Source organism: Dermacentor andersoni, chromosome 5 (assembly GCF_023375885.2).
Source record: "Dermacentor andersoni chromosome 5, qqDerAnde1_hic_scaffold, whole genome shotgun sequence".
Lineage (NCBI taxonomy): Eukaryota > Metazoa > Arthropoda > Arachnida > Ixodida > Ixodidae > Dermacentor > Dermacentor andersoni.
In genome coordinates this window covers 143,502,194-143,514,826 of record NC_092818.1, presented here as the reverse complement: position 1 = coordinate 143,514,826, position 12,633 = coordinate 143,502,194, and the positions used below count along the sequence as shown (strand labels likewise).

Here is a 12,633-nt window from a genome sequence, read left to right as displayed (position 1 = left end):
CATAACTGAGGCCGCCGAATTCGCAAAGCTTTTCGCTCATAAGGTGTCTCTCCTTTTATTCCCCGCAGCTTGCGGTGTACGTTCCTTTCAGTACAATACGGAATTCAGTATGAACAAACTAGCCAGAACACACACACACACACACACGCACACAGGCACACACACGCACGCGCGCACACACACACACGCGCACGCACGCACACACACACACACACACACACACACACACACACACACACACACACACACACACACACACACACACACACACACACACACACACACACACACACACACACACACACACACACACACACACACACACACACACACACTTCCTGCGCAGTTTGAAATCCTTCATTATTAATATGTCCGCGACATCACGATTGGCTGGTGTCAGCTGCTCTTACGAACAGTTCTAGCGTAATTTTTTTTTCTGCGCATAGAGGCCCTGTGCTCGAGAGCCCCTAACAATACGTCGTTTTTGGTAGCTTTGCGACTAAAATGTTTATGATGATGATGATCATCATCATAATCATCGTCGTCTTTGTCTCCGGTGCAAAACGCGCGAATTGGCATAAGTGGGAAACTGTGCATCTATGCAGCTCGGTGCAGGCGACACAGGTACACTCTTGAATGTTGCGTGTTCCATTCGCAGGGAAAAAAAGAAAATTAAGGAAAAAGAAGAAAAAGATGAATTCCGAATCTGCCCGACGTTAACACAGCGAGCGAGAGAGTCCATCCGCGAGACTCTCACGCAGTGCGTGGCTGCATTCCTACGCCCTTTGCATAGGCGGGGCTCCACCTTCAGCCTGATGCCCAGGCGCCCGAACACCGAAAACGCAACAACAGCAACAAATGATAGAAATAGAGAGAGAGAGAGAGAGAGAGAGAGAGACCAGAGAAGGGAGATCTCTGGGCTCCCTCACCGCCGCATGGGAGTCGTAATGAAGCCACGCCTTCGAGCATTGTCCTGCTACAAATAACCGTAATCACCGACGGGACGCTCGCCGCAGACGCATTCTTTCCTTGCCGCCGATTGTTGCCCGGCGCCACGCGGCAGCGTCACATTTCGGACGAAGGAGAGGAAAAGAAAGAAAGGAAGAAATGCAGCCGGCGAGGATATCCAGGTTCCGACTCCTTTTTTTTTATTAACTATTTTTTTGTCCGTCACATCGTGCGTGTGTTGCTTACGTCTTGTCTTCTCGCAGTTTCTTGCGTTGCAAACTGGGAACATGGGCAGGCAGCGCGAAATGAACGTGAATGCTGGCGCGCTCGATTCCAATGCTTGAGAGCAAAGACGAGGAAAGCGCGGCTTCCGAAAGGCGCCGCTTATATAAGGACTGAGGCCACAACAACGAAGACGACGAATGGGAACGGTTTGCTTCACCTCTTTCGGGGCCGCCCCGGCAAGAACGCCTGGCGAAAATCAACTTTACGTTGTTACGAGAGTGACAGTGAGTGAGAGAGAGAGAGAGAGAGAGAGAGAGAGAATACATTCGCATGAGAGTAGCAAGAAGATGGCATAGGAAAACCACGCAGGCTCCTCAAGACGTGACGTCACAGATCTCAAAGTAAACTTGCTAAGTGCAGTTCTTGGCTAAGTTTAGCCTTTCGCAGTCGAAGAAACATTGCACACCGGACCGGGTATCGAATCCGAGATTAACGCCTTTCCTGGAAGGTCGCTTTACCGTCTGAGCTAACCGTATTTTATTATAATTATTATATCTTTCTATTTCTTTTTTTTTCATGGTATCTATAGCGGGGCAGGCGTCATAAACAAACAAGCGAGCTGAAACTCTAACAGGTGCGTGAACAGCATATACCCAAGGTGACCACAAACGTTTACGGTAGTCTTTTTATGCGTTTGTGTCGCCGGGAAAGTGGAGAAAAGACTGTCATTATAGCTGAGCTAACCGTGCAGGAGGCTAGCAGGCAGGACAAGCCCGAATTAATCGACTACTCGAAGCGATGTGCTATCCACTTAGATCGGCAGGCAATTCTCCTACCAAGGGGCACCACCTCTCGTCCTCGTGAAAACAATTGCTAAAATAACTGTCGTGCTGCGACTGTATACGCAAGTGTGATCCGCATGAGCTGAGTGTTACTCGCCAAAGCTACCGAAGGAAGCGCGACTCCATCCTTTAAAACTGCCTCCACGAATGGATTTTCAAGTGTGAGGTAGCCTTGTCTTCGCGATGTCCTCAGACGAGGCTACGAATGTCAAAACTACGCAAGCAACGCGGACAAGAATGAGAAGAACTGGCGCTGTGTTAGTCGTTTTATAATTCTCGGCCGTGTCTCTTGCTCTGTTTTTCGCATTATGAAAACACACCGACTACAGCCCAGCCCTCAGTCATGACGAAGGCTGCGAAAGTTAAGATGTTCTCCGTAACTAGACTGGCGGATCCAAAGGGGGCGGTGCCCGGGTTCCCATCGAGAGATAAGTTGCGGCGCTTCTGACGCACGAGTTGGTATTGGTATAAATGCTGCGCAGAAAAAAATATTTGCGGCAAGTTTGAGCACGCAGTGAGCCTCTCCAACTTCAAGCCTTCATCTTCCTGTGAACTTATGTCTTGTTTGCTCTACGATAAGTCGCACGATATACATCGAAACTACAGGCAAGCAAGAGACATACGTCACACACACATGATATTTCACATTTCGAAAATATTCATGTAATAACAACATATTTTATTGCTCTTTTTTTTCTCGACACCTATACCAGATTATACATCTTGACCGCTTTGTAACATAGCAGTGTATAACAGATAAATTTCTATAACTCACAAAGAAGGCAGTGCTACCTGTGATTTGGTCCGTCCGCCCTAATCATCTTATACGAGAACCACATTTCATGTTTTTTCTATGCTAATGTGCTTTTAGTTCTCTGTTGTTTTTTGGGGGGGTTGGGAGGGTGGGGAGAGGGAGGGGCGTTGTACACTATGATGATGTGAATGATATTTTACGTTCTTCCTTCTGTTTACCCCGTTGTTTATGTCTTAACCATGTGAACTTCTACGCTTACATACTACTATCCCGAGGAAATTACTTACTTATCACATGTTCCCTATATTTAAGAAATTTTGAACGCATTTTCTGAAACACTGAGTATCAGAAATTTTGCTGTAGTTTCCCGCCATAAAGTCGTGCGGTGAAGGCCGGCTTCCCACTAAATCTCGCGATGTCGAAATTCAATTTTTTTTCTTCTTTAAAAACATAAAATAGCTACCTTTTTAAAACTTTCTATTCAGCTAGTCGGTATCCTTCTGCATGATGGGCCACTTCAGTGCTCCACTAACGCCTAAACATCGGACAAAATGATGCATTTCTCAAGTTCAGCGTAGTTCTCCGCGGCTGTGAGAGCTACAAATAAGATTTTATCGGATAATACGCTTTTGGACAAAGTATGAAAGTATTATTTTTTTTTACTTTTGTGTCGGAACATTTTTCGCAAATATCTTTTAGAAAACATTTTATTTTTGTCATCTTCGAGAACAGATTAAGAGAGAAAGATGATTAGATAACTGGCATGTTTAGTAATGTCAGTCTTGTTACAACGAAGGAAATGCTTAATTTTTGACAATTTTCTTTCTCCCCATGCATGGTTTGGCGCTAATTGAGATAATGCGCGCGTCCCTCAAACGAACAAAATATTTTTCACTTGAAATAATTTTGGGGTAGCCTCTTTCTGTGACACCAATTATCATGTACACTTTTTCATAGGATTAGAGGTGATCGAGCGCACCGGTTGGGACAGTTTGGCGGGGAATGATCCAATTGCAAAGCAGTATAGGCTGTAGGCCATTCCAATAAGGGACGAATATGCTTGGTAAACTGGACACGTCGGAAGACAGATCTTCAAGTCAGGAGCCAGCGAATGCAGGCGACTGTTTGTGCAACTCGTTCTGGAGAAGAGCGGTGTCAAACGTTCTCGAAAGCGTGAGTTCGCGCAGTTATTTAAGTTCAGAACATTTGTTTGCAAATCATTTGGTCGGTCGGTTCCAGTTCTTGAGCATACAAAAAAGCTCTGCACTCACGCAAACGGCTTTTAACGTTTCATAAGTTTCATAATACAAGCATTAATTGTAGAAAAACATACCCAGAGGAGTATCACGTTTGAATCGGTGCACCACTCCAGTCATTCATCGTTCAAAGCATTCATTGAAAATATGACCTAGATACGCCCTCCCCTCATGTGAAATCCCAAATGGAGTATTTGAGATACAAACAAACAAACAAACAAACAAACAAACAAACAAACAAACAAATAAATAAATAAATAAATAAAAGTAATGCCGTTTACAACTGGATGTCAGGTCCACTGAGAAGCTTGTAAACTTTTTTTTTGTTTTGATTGAGTTGCCACGTGGCATAACGTCAGTATGAAACTAAATATAAGCGTGGAGGCCCGTTTCACAGACACACTGCAACAGTGACTCACAGAATGTGTTGTCTATAATCCATCGTTCATAGTACAACTGTAATGTGATCGCATATATTTGGTGCACCAATCGAAGGCCACCAGATGCACGTAGTAGAGTGTTGTTTTCGTTGAACAAGTTAGGGTACTTCTACAGCACAACGCATCGTTCCTTACTGGAATCGAACCATGGCGAGATTGACCAAATAGCAAATTGATTTGCCTAAATCACGACATTACATTTATAAGCTCCAGAAGGGTTGAACATTCAGTTTCTAGGCATGCTTTGAAACTTATTTGGGGGAGAGCGTGTTGTCTTTTCGTGTTCCATTGTTTAGCGATCGTCCAAATAAGTTTCAAAATGTGTTCACTGAACAACTGTTGCCTACGCGTATCAACCGCGTCTCCTCTGCAGCAGAATCAGAAAAGCTTCCACTGCATCGGTCTTACAAATATTCAACAACTTCGAATAGGTAATTCATTTTAATAGAAATAAAATTGCAAATACTATTCAATTTGTATTCGAACGTACGACTATTCGCACATCTACTGATCGATAGAAGCACTCAATGTGCTAAAATGAGCGAGGGACTTTAGCAATGCTGGCAACACTCAAAAACAAAAATTTCACGTGAGAGGGCGCAAGCAGTTGTTGCAGAGCCAACATGGCAGCCGCCTATCTTGCTTCGAAACAGTATTCCGACCGTGAAAGGTAATGCGTTGAAGATGCTTTGACTTGCACGGTTGAACGCTTTCCTTATTGCGATTTTTTACATTCCCCTTAAGAATATATAGGTCTACTCCTAAATGATTGTTCGTATGTATTGATAAGAGGTCGCATATGCGAGAGCATGTTACAATACGTGTGCTATTTCATTTCGTTCTCGAAAGTTTCATTTCGTTTTTCATCCTATGCAACGACTACGTCGCATAGTATGAAGGTAGTTTAATTACATCTGTTGTCTTTGGTAATCTGGTATTTCACACGTCTCCCTTCTTGTCCGCGAAACATAGTTTGTGCTTGCGCGAGCGCTGCTAATGTCGGTGTTTCACTTGCTCTTGCGGCATATTTGTGATCGTTCGTCTGTCGACAAGTGAAACTGTAACAGTTAAATGCAACAAACTACATCACGTTAAAAACATTCACACCTACGCTTAGCTCTTGTTGTTTGGGAAAACAAGACAGACATCGAAGGTAGATGTGTTGTACAGAAAGCGGCTTCTTTTCATGTCATCTTGCACTGTTGTAGTAAATTTCCGCGTGCCCTTTCTTTTTCTGTCTTCCCAGGTGGGTATGTATATACCCAGCATACATAAACAGTAAGAAGACCATCGCTGAAGGCCGGAGACTTCCAAAATCTAAAGTAAGTAAGCGTGATTGAAACCAAATACAAGCGCTTGCAAAGACTCAGTACAAATGTTATGCCTTCCTTTTTTTTTCCTCTGGAGGGCTCTATTTTTGGTTCCATAATCTTGTCCTGACAAGCTCAGCATGAAGTTTCCCACACATATGAATATTGGTCTCTGCGGCTTATTGATTGAATCATGGGGCCTAACGTTTCGAACCATTACTTGGACTATAAAAGACGCCTAGTGTAGGGACTTGGATGAATTTTAACCACCTTAGTTACTTAAACGTGCACCTAGGTCTTATCGCGCTGTCGTACATTCTGCCTCCGTCGGGATCCAGCTGCTGTAGTCGGAAACCGCACCCGCGACCTGATGTTTAGCTACTGCAATACGCACCGGACCGCTGCGATTGGTCAAGGAGTATCAAGCTCAGTTAACCCTTTGCAGAAATATGAAAGTCGGTTGCCCTGTAAAGCCTTCTTTCGACATGAAACGCGCTCACTCTATTTTTTTCCAGAACCATAATATAATATTATAAGCTTATAATTATATATATATATATATATATATATATATATATATAGGAAGTCCCATAGTTAGAACTTTAACTGTGAACTCTTCCATAGGCTGTGTTCTTACATGAATCGAAAGGCACTCTGGAGAAAGTACCAGTGCAAAAACGTTACAGTCATGCTTTCTTGCATTATATTTTTTTAGGCTTGCATCATTATAGAAGTCACCTTATAAAGATGCACTGCCAGCCAGCTTTAGTAGAAATCCACAAACACACTGAAATTAACTGTAGAGGCCGGTCCTTGTTTGATGTATTGTCTAAAACTGGTGCTAGGATTTATCGTAACTGGACATGCCTCAAAATGCCGATTGATTCAATATTGAACTTGCATTCATGCCCTAATACTAGTAATTGTGGAATTAATTAGTACAATTTTGTAAGCTAGGCTTCTGTGACATGTGAATCGGCACATCATTGAACCTCCAGAATTGCTAATATTGTGCTAATAGCCTGCCTCGGTTGCACAAGGTTGTGGTTCAATTCCCGCAACCACTGGGCACCGACCGGCTTGTCGAAAATGAGTGCAAGTGTTCCCACAGCGTGGTGTTCAAATTTCTTCAAGGGTGGTATGCTTGGGACAGGAGCCTGCACATTTAAAATGTTGTTGAAAACCTTGTGAGCACATACGTGTGATGCTCGACTTGTGACAAACTTGGAAGATGTGCCTCTATTAGTGCATAAAAAGAACACACACATTTTGTAACATTGTCTTTAACAATGCGTTTTCAGTGAAACACATTGTTACTAAATTAGCTTTCATATCTCATGCAGAACAGGCAACAAGATTGTAAGGGACACTTCTCTGTCCGCCTTTAACTGTCTCTTGTCGGCACTGCAGGGTGCATGCTGCTTTGTAAACTGCACTCTGATTGCAGTTTGTGTGCTTTAGTTTGTGTTCTCTGCAACTTTACTTGGCTGCTTGCAGCTAATTTTGAGACTCGGATGTACTTATTGTAGCCTGGTGACATTTGTACTGTTGGGGAAGGCTCCGTAAACACAATCTGCTCACACTCACCACTAATGTGACAGGTTGTGGTGTTTTAACGTTTTCAGTATAATGTGAAAGACTCTACTTATCATGATAGATCGTGAAAATGAAGCTGGTGACAGATGCAGACCATTAGAGATTAGAATATATCTCGTGAAGAACTGTTGAGGGGCAGTTCAATCTTCAGCTGCAGCTTTCTGTTGCTTTTTATTGCTCATAATAACTCCAACATGCAAATAATAATCAGTACAATCAAACGTGTAAAAGCTTACCCATTTCTTTCTTACAGTAAGGAGAGGGTTACGGAATATTGTAAATGCGTGCTTTGTAATTACAGATTGTGTACAATTTTTTAGTGATCTCTATAGGGGGTGTAACACATGTTCATGCTAATGTGCTGGCAATTCTTATGCATGGTGAATCCATGTTAATGCACTAGTACAACATTGAACTTGTCTGTGCTGCCATATATATTTTGGCAAGTGCCTCCAAGCACTGCATTAAAAGCACAGTCATGCAACTACACTTTCGTATCAGCAGGTTGTGGTAGTGTTTGTTTGCTTCTTTAAGAAATTTTTATATGTTGTGTTTGCATTTGTTTCTTTGTAACAGTGTGTGGAAAACCCAACCTACCAGGAGATTCGGGATGTGCTAGACGCAACTGGCTTCAAAGTAGGAGTTGAGGTACGAGACTGTTCAGCTGCCTCAACAAAACAGGATGACATGGAGTTGCATTCTGTTTGCAGAAGCTGTGTCATGTTTAAGGAATGGAATGCCGTGTGCCTATTGACGGCCTGTGCAGCAGTTGTTGCAAACATAACAACTCAACTTTGCTTTGATATGTACCCATTCCAGAACAAGTTGTACCCCCGAGAACAAAACAAGGACAGTCTTTTGTACCGAGGTCGCATACGAGTCCAGTTGAAGAACGATGACAGCACACCATGCAACCCGGAGTATCCGACACGTGAGTTTTTAGCTACATTTTCTCATACGTACTTGCTGCTTTCATGCCAGATAGCTGCAAAACTCTCAAGAAAATTTAACATAACCATGTGCTTGTTTCCAGAGCATGCCAGCACTGGCAACTGCTTGCCTAACAAACTGTGTATAATGACAAGTTTGTCCAAGCAAATTTCTCTATGCATGAAAGAAAAGCACATTTTTATGGATCTGATGACACGACTAGCCTGCCAGTTGCAAAGCCAGTGCTATTGATATTTTTATACCCATTGTACGGTGCATCTTGGCGATTGTAAACATATATTAGTAGTGTCTGCATTTCATCCCCCACAAGGATGGCTCTCTCAGAGTTACGGAAGCCCACCAGTGTGGCACAGCATAGGAGGGAAAAATAAATGTATGAATGGCTCTGCGTTGCAACATAGCTTGCTTATGGTAGTATAACAAGTTAAGAACTGATGTGCAAGCATTCTATTAAATTAAAACTAAACATTCCTTGCCTATTGCCGTGGGGTCTGATGCACGTAAGTAACATTTCTCACTGAATAACAACTTGAGCTAACGGGTGTGTGCCTGGATTTGAGCCCATTCTTGGCCAATCACCAAAATGGGTACATCCCACTGTGTGTCGTACTTTCATTAACAAGTGTCATGTATCGCCTTTATCCTCGCCCACTCCGGTGACATAGCAGCTCTGGCATCGTGTGCTAGGCCCGAAGGCGTGGGATCACATCCTGGCCGAGGGCGAAATACAATAACACCCGTGTACTGTGCATTAGGTGCGAGTTAAAGAACCCAGGTGGTCAAAATTAATCCGGACTCCCTACTACGGTGTGCATCATAATCATTTTGTGGTACTGGCATGTAAAGCTCCTGAATTTAATATTTAGGTTGCCATAGTGCTCACAACATAGACAACTAATAGCTACACGCAGCTGGCTCTGTGCATGTCATCTACTACTGGTGCTACCTCGTTAACTCAGACATGCTTTGCATCATTTAGATTTTAACATTGTGTTGCATCTGTGCGTTTTTTCTTATCAAGTGCCAGCCGACTTCATAACACTGCATCAAAGTTCGGCACATCTGTGTGCCTCTCTTGGGTCGTTGAAGCTTTAGAACAGCTTTAAAGGCTTATAGTACTATTTTATTTCAAAAAAGGTGAGTGTCGTGATAGCCATGTTTTAATGATTGCTTACAAAATAAAAAGTATGAATATAGTGATTGAAAATGAAATTGATTATACATACTTCATTTCATGCATAACGCTACTTTCACAGCTTGCACTTGACCAATATGTAGTTTGTCACATATTACAAATATATTTGTATGCATCATATTAGCCAATGTAACAGAACACATTTTCCACTGAATGAGCAAACGCAACATTCTTGTGACCAGTGGCCAGAGCACAGTGCTTGCACTCGTGACCAAAACACAGTGGGTGTATAATAGTGCTCAAGTAATATGTGATGTGGCAAGTCTTATGTGCTGTAATAAAGCAGCTGTTTCATAGAAAGTGTTGCTCTTCAAAAGTAACTGCACTGTGAAACATGCGTAGCGAGACTTCTGCGACAGCTTTACTTGTTCAGCTCCTGCACCGTTGCCTGCCAAGTGTGAAATGGGAGTGTTGGGCTCTGGCTAAGTCACCTTGTCAAAACATTGGTGCCAGCATAAAACTTCCTTTGTTTGCCTTCTATTGATCGCTGCGTAGTGTCATTATTTTTAGCACTTCATGCCGACACAATGCAGCACTTAGATGTGGCATGGAGGCCTGCTGTGTCACTGCCACCAACAGCCAGTCTGGTGTTATGTTGCAGGCTACTGCGTGCTGCCTAATCTCGCATGCCATGTGTTTGCTGTCAAAAACCCATTCTTTCATGCATGTTCGCGACTGTCACATTGGTAATCGATGGGTGCACTGTGTTGGCACGGCATGGACCTCAAGAGCTGGAAACAATTGCAACAAAGAAAAATGCGACAAAATATACCATGTTGCAAGCTGAAATGTTAACGTGTGCAGGAAATCTACTGCTTCAGAATCGTATTAAGGTCTCTTGAAACCGGGCAGCAGATACTTGTTATGAGGTTATATGTTTGCAGTTTCAGACAAAGCACAGCTGGCATAGATTCGAGATGTGAACACTAAATTGTGACAGGCACGAAGCTATACTATAGCTAGTGCAAAATTAAGATGGATTAACAAAGCAAGAGTGCATATCGCGATGTTTATGGAATGCACAGTATATAGTGTCGATGTTAACTAGGGCATAGCCACTCAACAACTGTAAATTAACGTCTGTTGACTCTGCCACCACAGTGTTGCCCTACTGTTCTCCCTTGCTGTGTGCCTGCTGCTGGCACAGGGACCTTATTGTATATACTACAGCAACCGCAGGAGTGTGCCTGTGTTCCTATACAGCTGCACTGTTTCCACTCTGAATGTAAACTACAGGTGACATTTCATCCACATGCGGCCTGAATGCCCCGGCATATATTGTAATCAGCCATATATGATTGTACACTCAAGTGATAGAACTGTAGCAGATGACTACAAGCGAACATAACACCCACACACTTTAACTTACGATGCCAAGTTTTTGAAAAGAATGTTTACTTGTCGTAACATCTGGCACTGTGGTATTCTCTAGTCGAAGTACCCTCTGCGACAGCTGCAGCCCCGGCATATATTGTAATCAGCCGTATATGATTGTACACTCAAGTGATAGAACTGTAGCAGATGAATACAAGCGAACATAACACCCACACTTTAACTTACGATGCCAAGTTTTTGGAAAGAATGTTTACTTGTCGTAACATCTGGCACTGTGGTATTCTCTAGTCGAAGTACCCTCTGCGACAGCTGCAGCAGATAGCGTAACACAAAAGGAGGTTACATATTTCAAGCTTATTTGTTCTCCTTAGCATTCAGGTACTTCTCAAAGATATTTGTAGCTGCCTTCTGAGCAATGGACATTTATAGCCACCATCTCGACACTGTTCCTTTAAGGGTTCCTATATTTTGCACGTGGATGCACAAACATGTATTGGTATGCCTATTTTTTGTTTGTTTACAAGATCTGTTTTACCTTGGTGTCAAACTTAACATGTGTAATAAAGAAAGGAGAAATGCATTAGAATACATGAAATCGCTTCTTCAAGACCCGTCTCCAGTCATTTAAATGGATCAAGTTGCGAGGAATTGGACACTACGGGGCAGACTGTTACTGAAAAAAAAAAAAGCATGGCGCCAACAGTAGCACTTCGTCTTTTTTGACTAGCTGGAGGAATAGGAATCAAGGTATTGTGCTTTTTTAGGACGCAAGTGCAGCAATTATTTGTAGTTTTGTGAAAATTTGCAAAGGGAGCTTTGTTTATAGCATGTGCCCTGGATATCACTTGCCATTGTCTGCTGCAGCTAGCACGTGAATGATATCAACAGTACATACCAGGACAGCGCCATCGTCTTGTTGCATGCTCCTTATGGCATACAGACAAAACAGATTGTAGATTTGTGGATGCATAAAGTTAGACAGTGACAGGGGAGTGGCTAGTTCAGCACTGTCACCCTCTCACGCAGGTAAAGCAGTCATGCACCACATCTGTGATATGATTCCAAGATTAAAGACCCGAACCCAGCGGCAAGGTGGGGCCGACCAGCAAGCCCAGGGCAGTGTCAACGCATCCAAGAAGGGAGGCAAAGGAGGCAAGGGTGCTAAAGGGAAGCGCTAACTCCCATGCTCTCATCAGCTTCCGAGACGTGCACCATTCTAATGCATTGAAACTTTGATGTGTCCGGGGTGCTGCCCGCCTTGTATAAAGATCTTTTTTCCACTCTTTGTTTTGTCTGACTCTTATGTCTGCGAGCTTGTGACACGCGCATGGCTCAACTCAGCATTTTTGGTGTGCGATGAAGTTTGAGACACTTGTATAGCTTGGAGTAGCATTAATGTGCAGGTATTTCACCTCTCAACTCATGTTTGCTTTTAATGCCACTGGTGGCATTAAACTTTGGTCACATGTAGATTTAAATGCAATGGAAATAAAAAAGAAGGAAGCCAACTATGCATAACTATTGAAATTAAGGAGGAAATCCTGATAATTCCAAAGGAAGTTCTCTGTTTGTTGAGGCTATGGACGCCAAAGGATGCAGTACTGCAAAACAAAATACTGTATATATAGCAGATGTAACATGTGTGCTCTTGAAAAGCTAAGGAGACCATCAAACATTTGTTAAAGAGGTGGGCGAATATCAACTTTTTCGAATACCAATAGTAAAACGCAGGTGCATATATTTAGAGCAGGAACACTTAGTTCACTGAAATGAGGTACCAT

At 42.9% G+C, this 12,633-nt stretch overlaps 1 protein-coding gene across 1 annotated transcript; it reads left to right on the top strand.

Annotated features, from left to right (window-relative positions):
- The first annotated feature begins 5,048 nt into the window (after nt 1-5,048).
- Nucleotides 5,049-12,137, top strand: Srp19 (signal recognition particle 19). The gene is made up of 5 exons (XM_050178823.3): nt 5,049-5,135; nt 5,712-5,787; nt 7,948-8,019; nt 8,191-8,302; nt 11,879-12,137. Exons 1-5 carry the CDS (start codon nt 5,089-5,091, stop codon nt 12,028-12,030), a joined length of 459 nt encoding a protein of 152 aa, XP_050034780.2. The 5' UTR covers nt 5,049-5,088; the 3' UTR covers nt 12,031-12,137.
- The last annotated feature ends 496 nt before the right edge of the window (nt 12,138-12,633 follow it).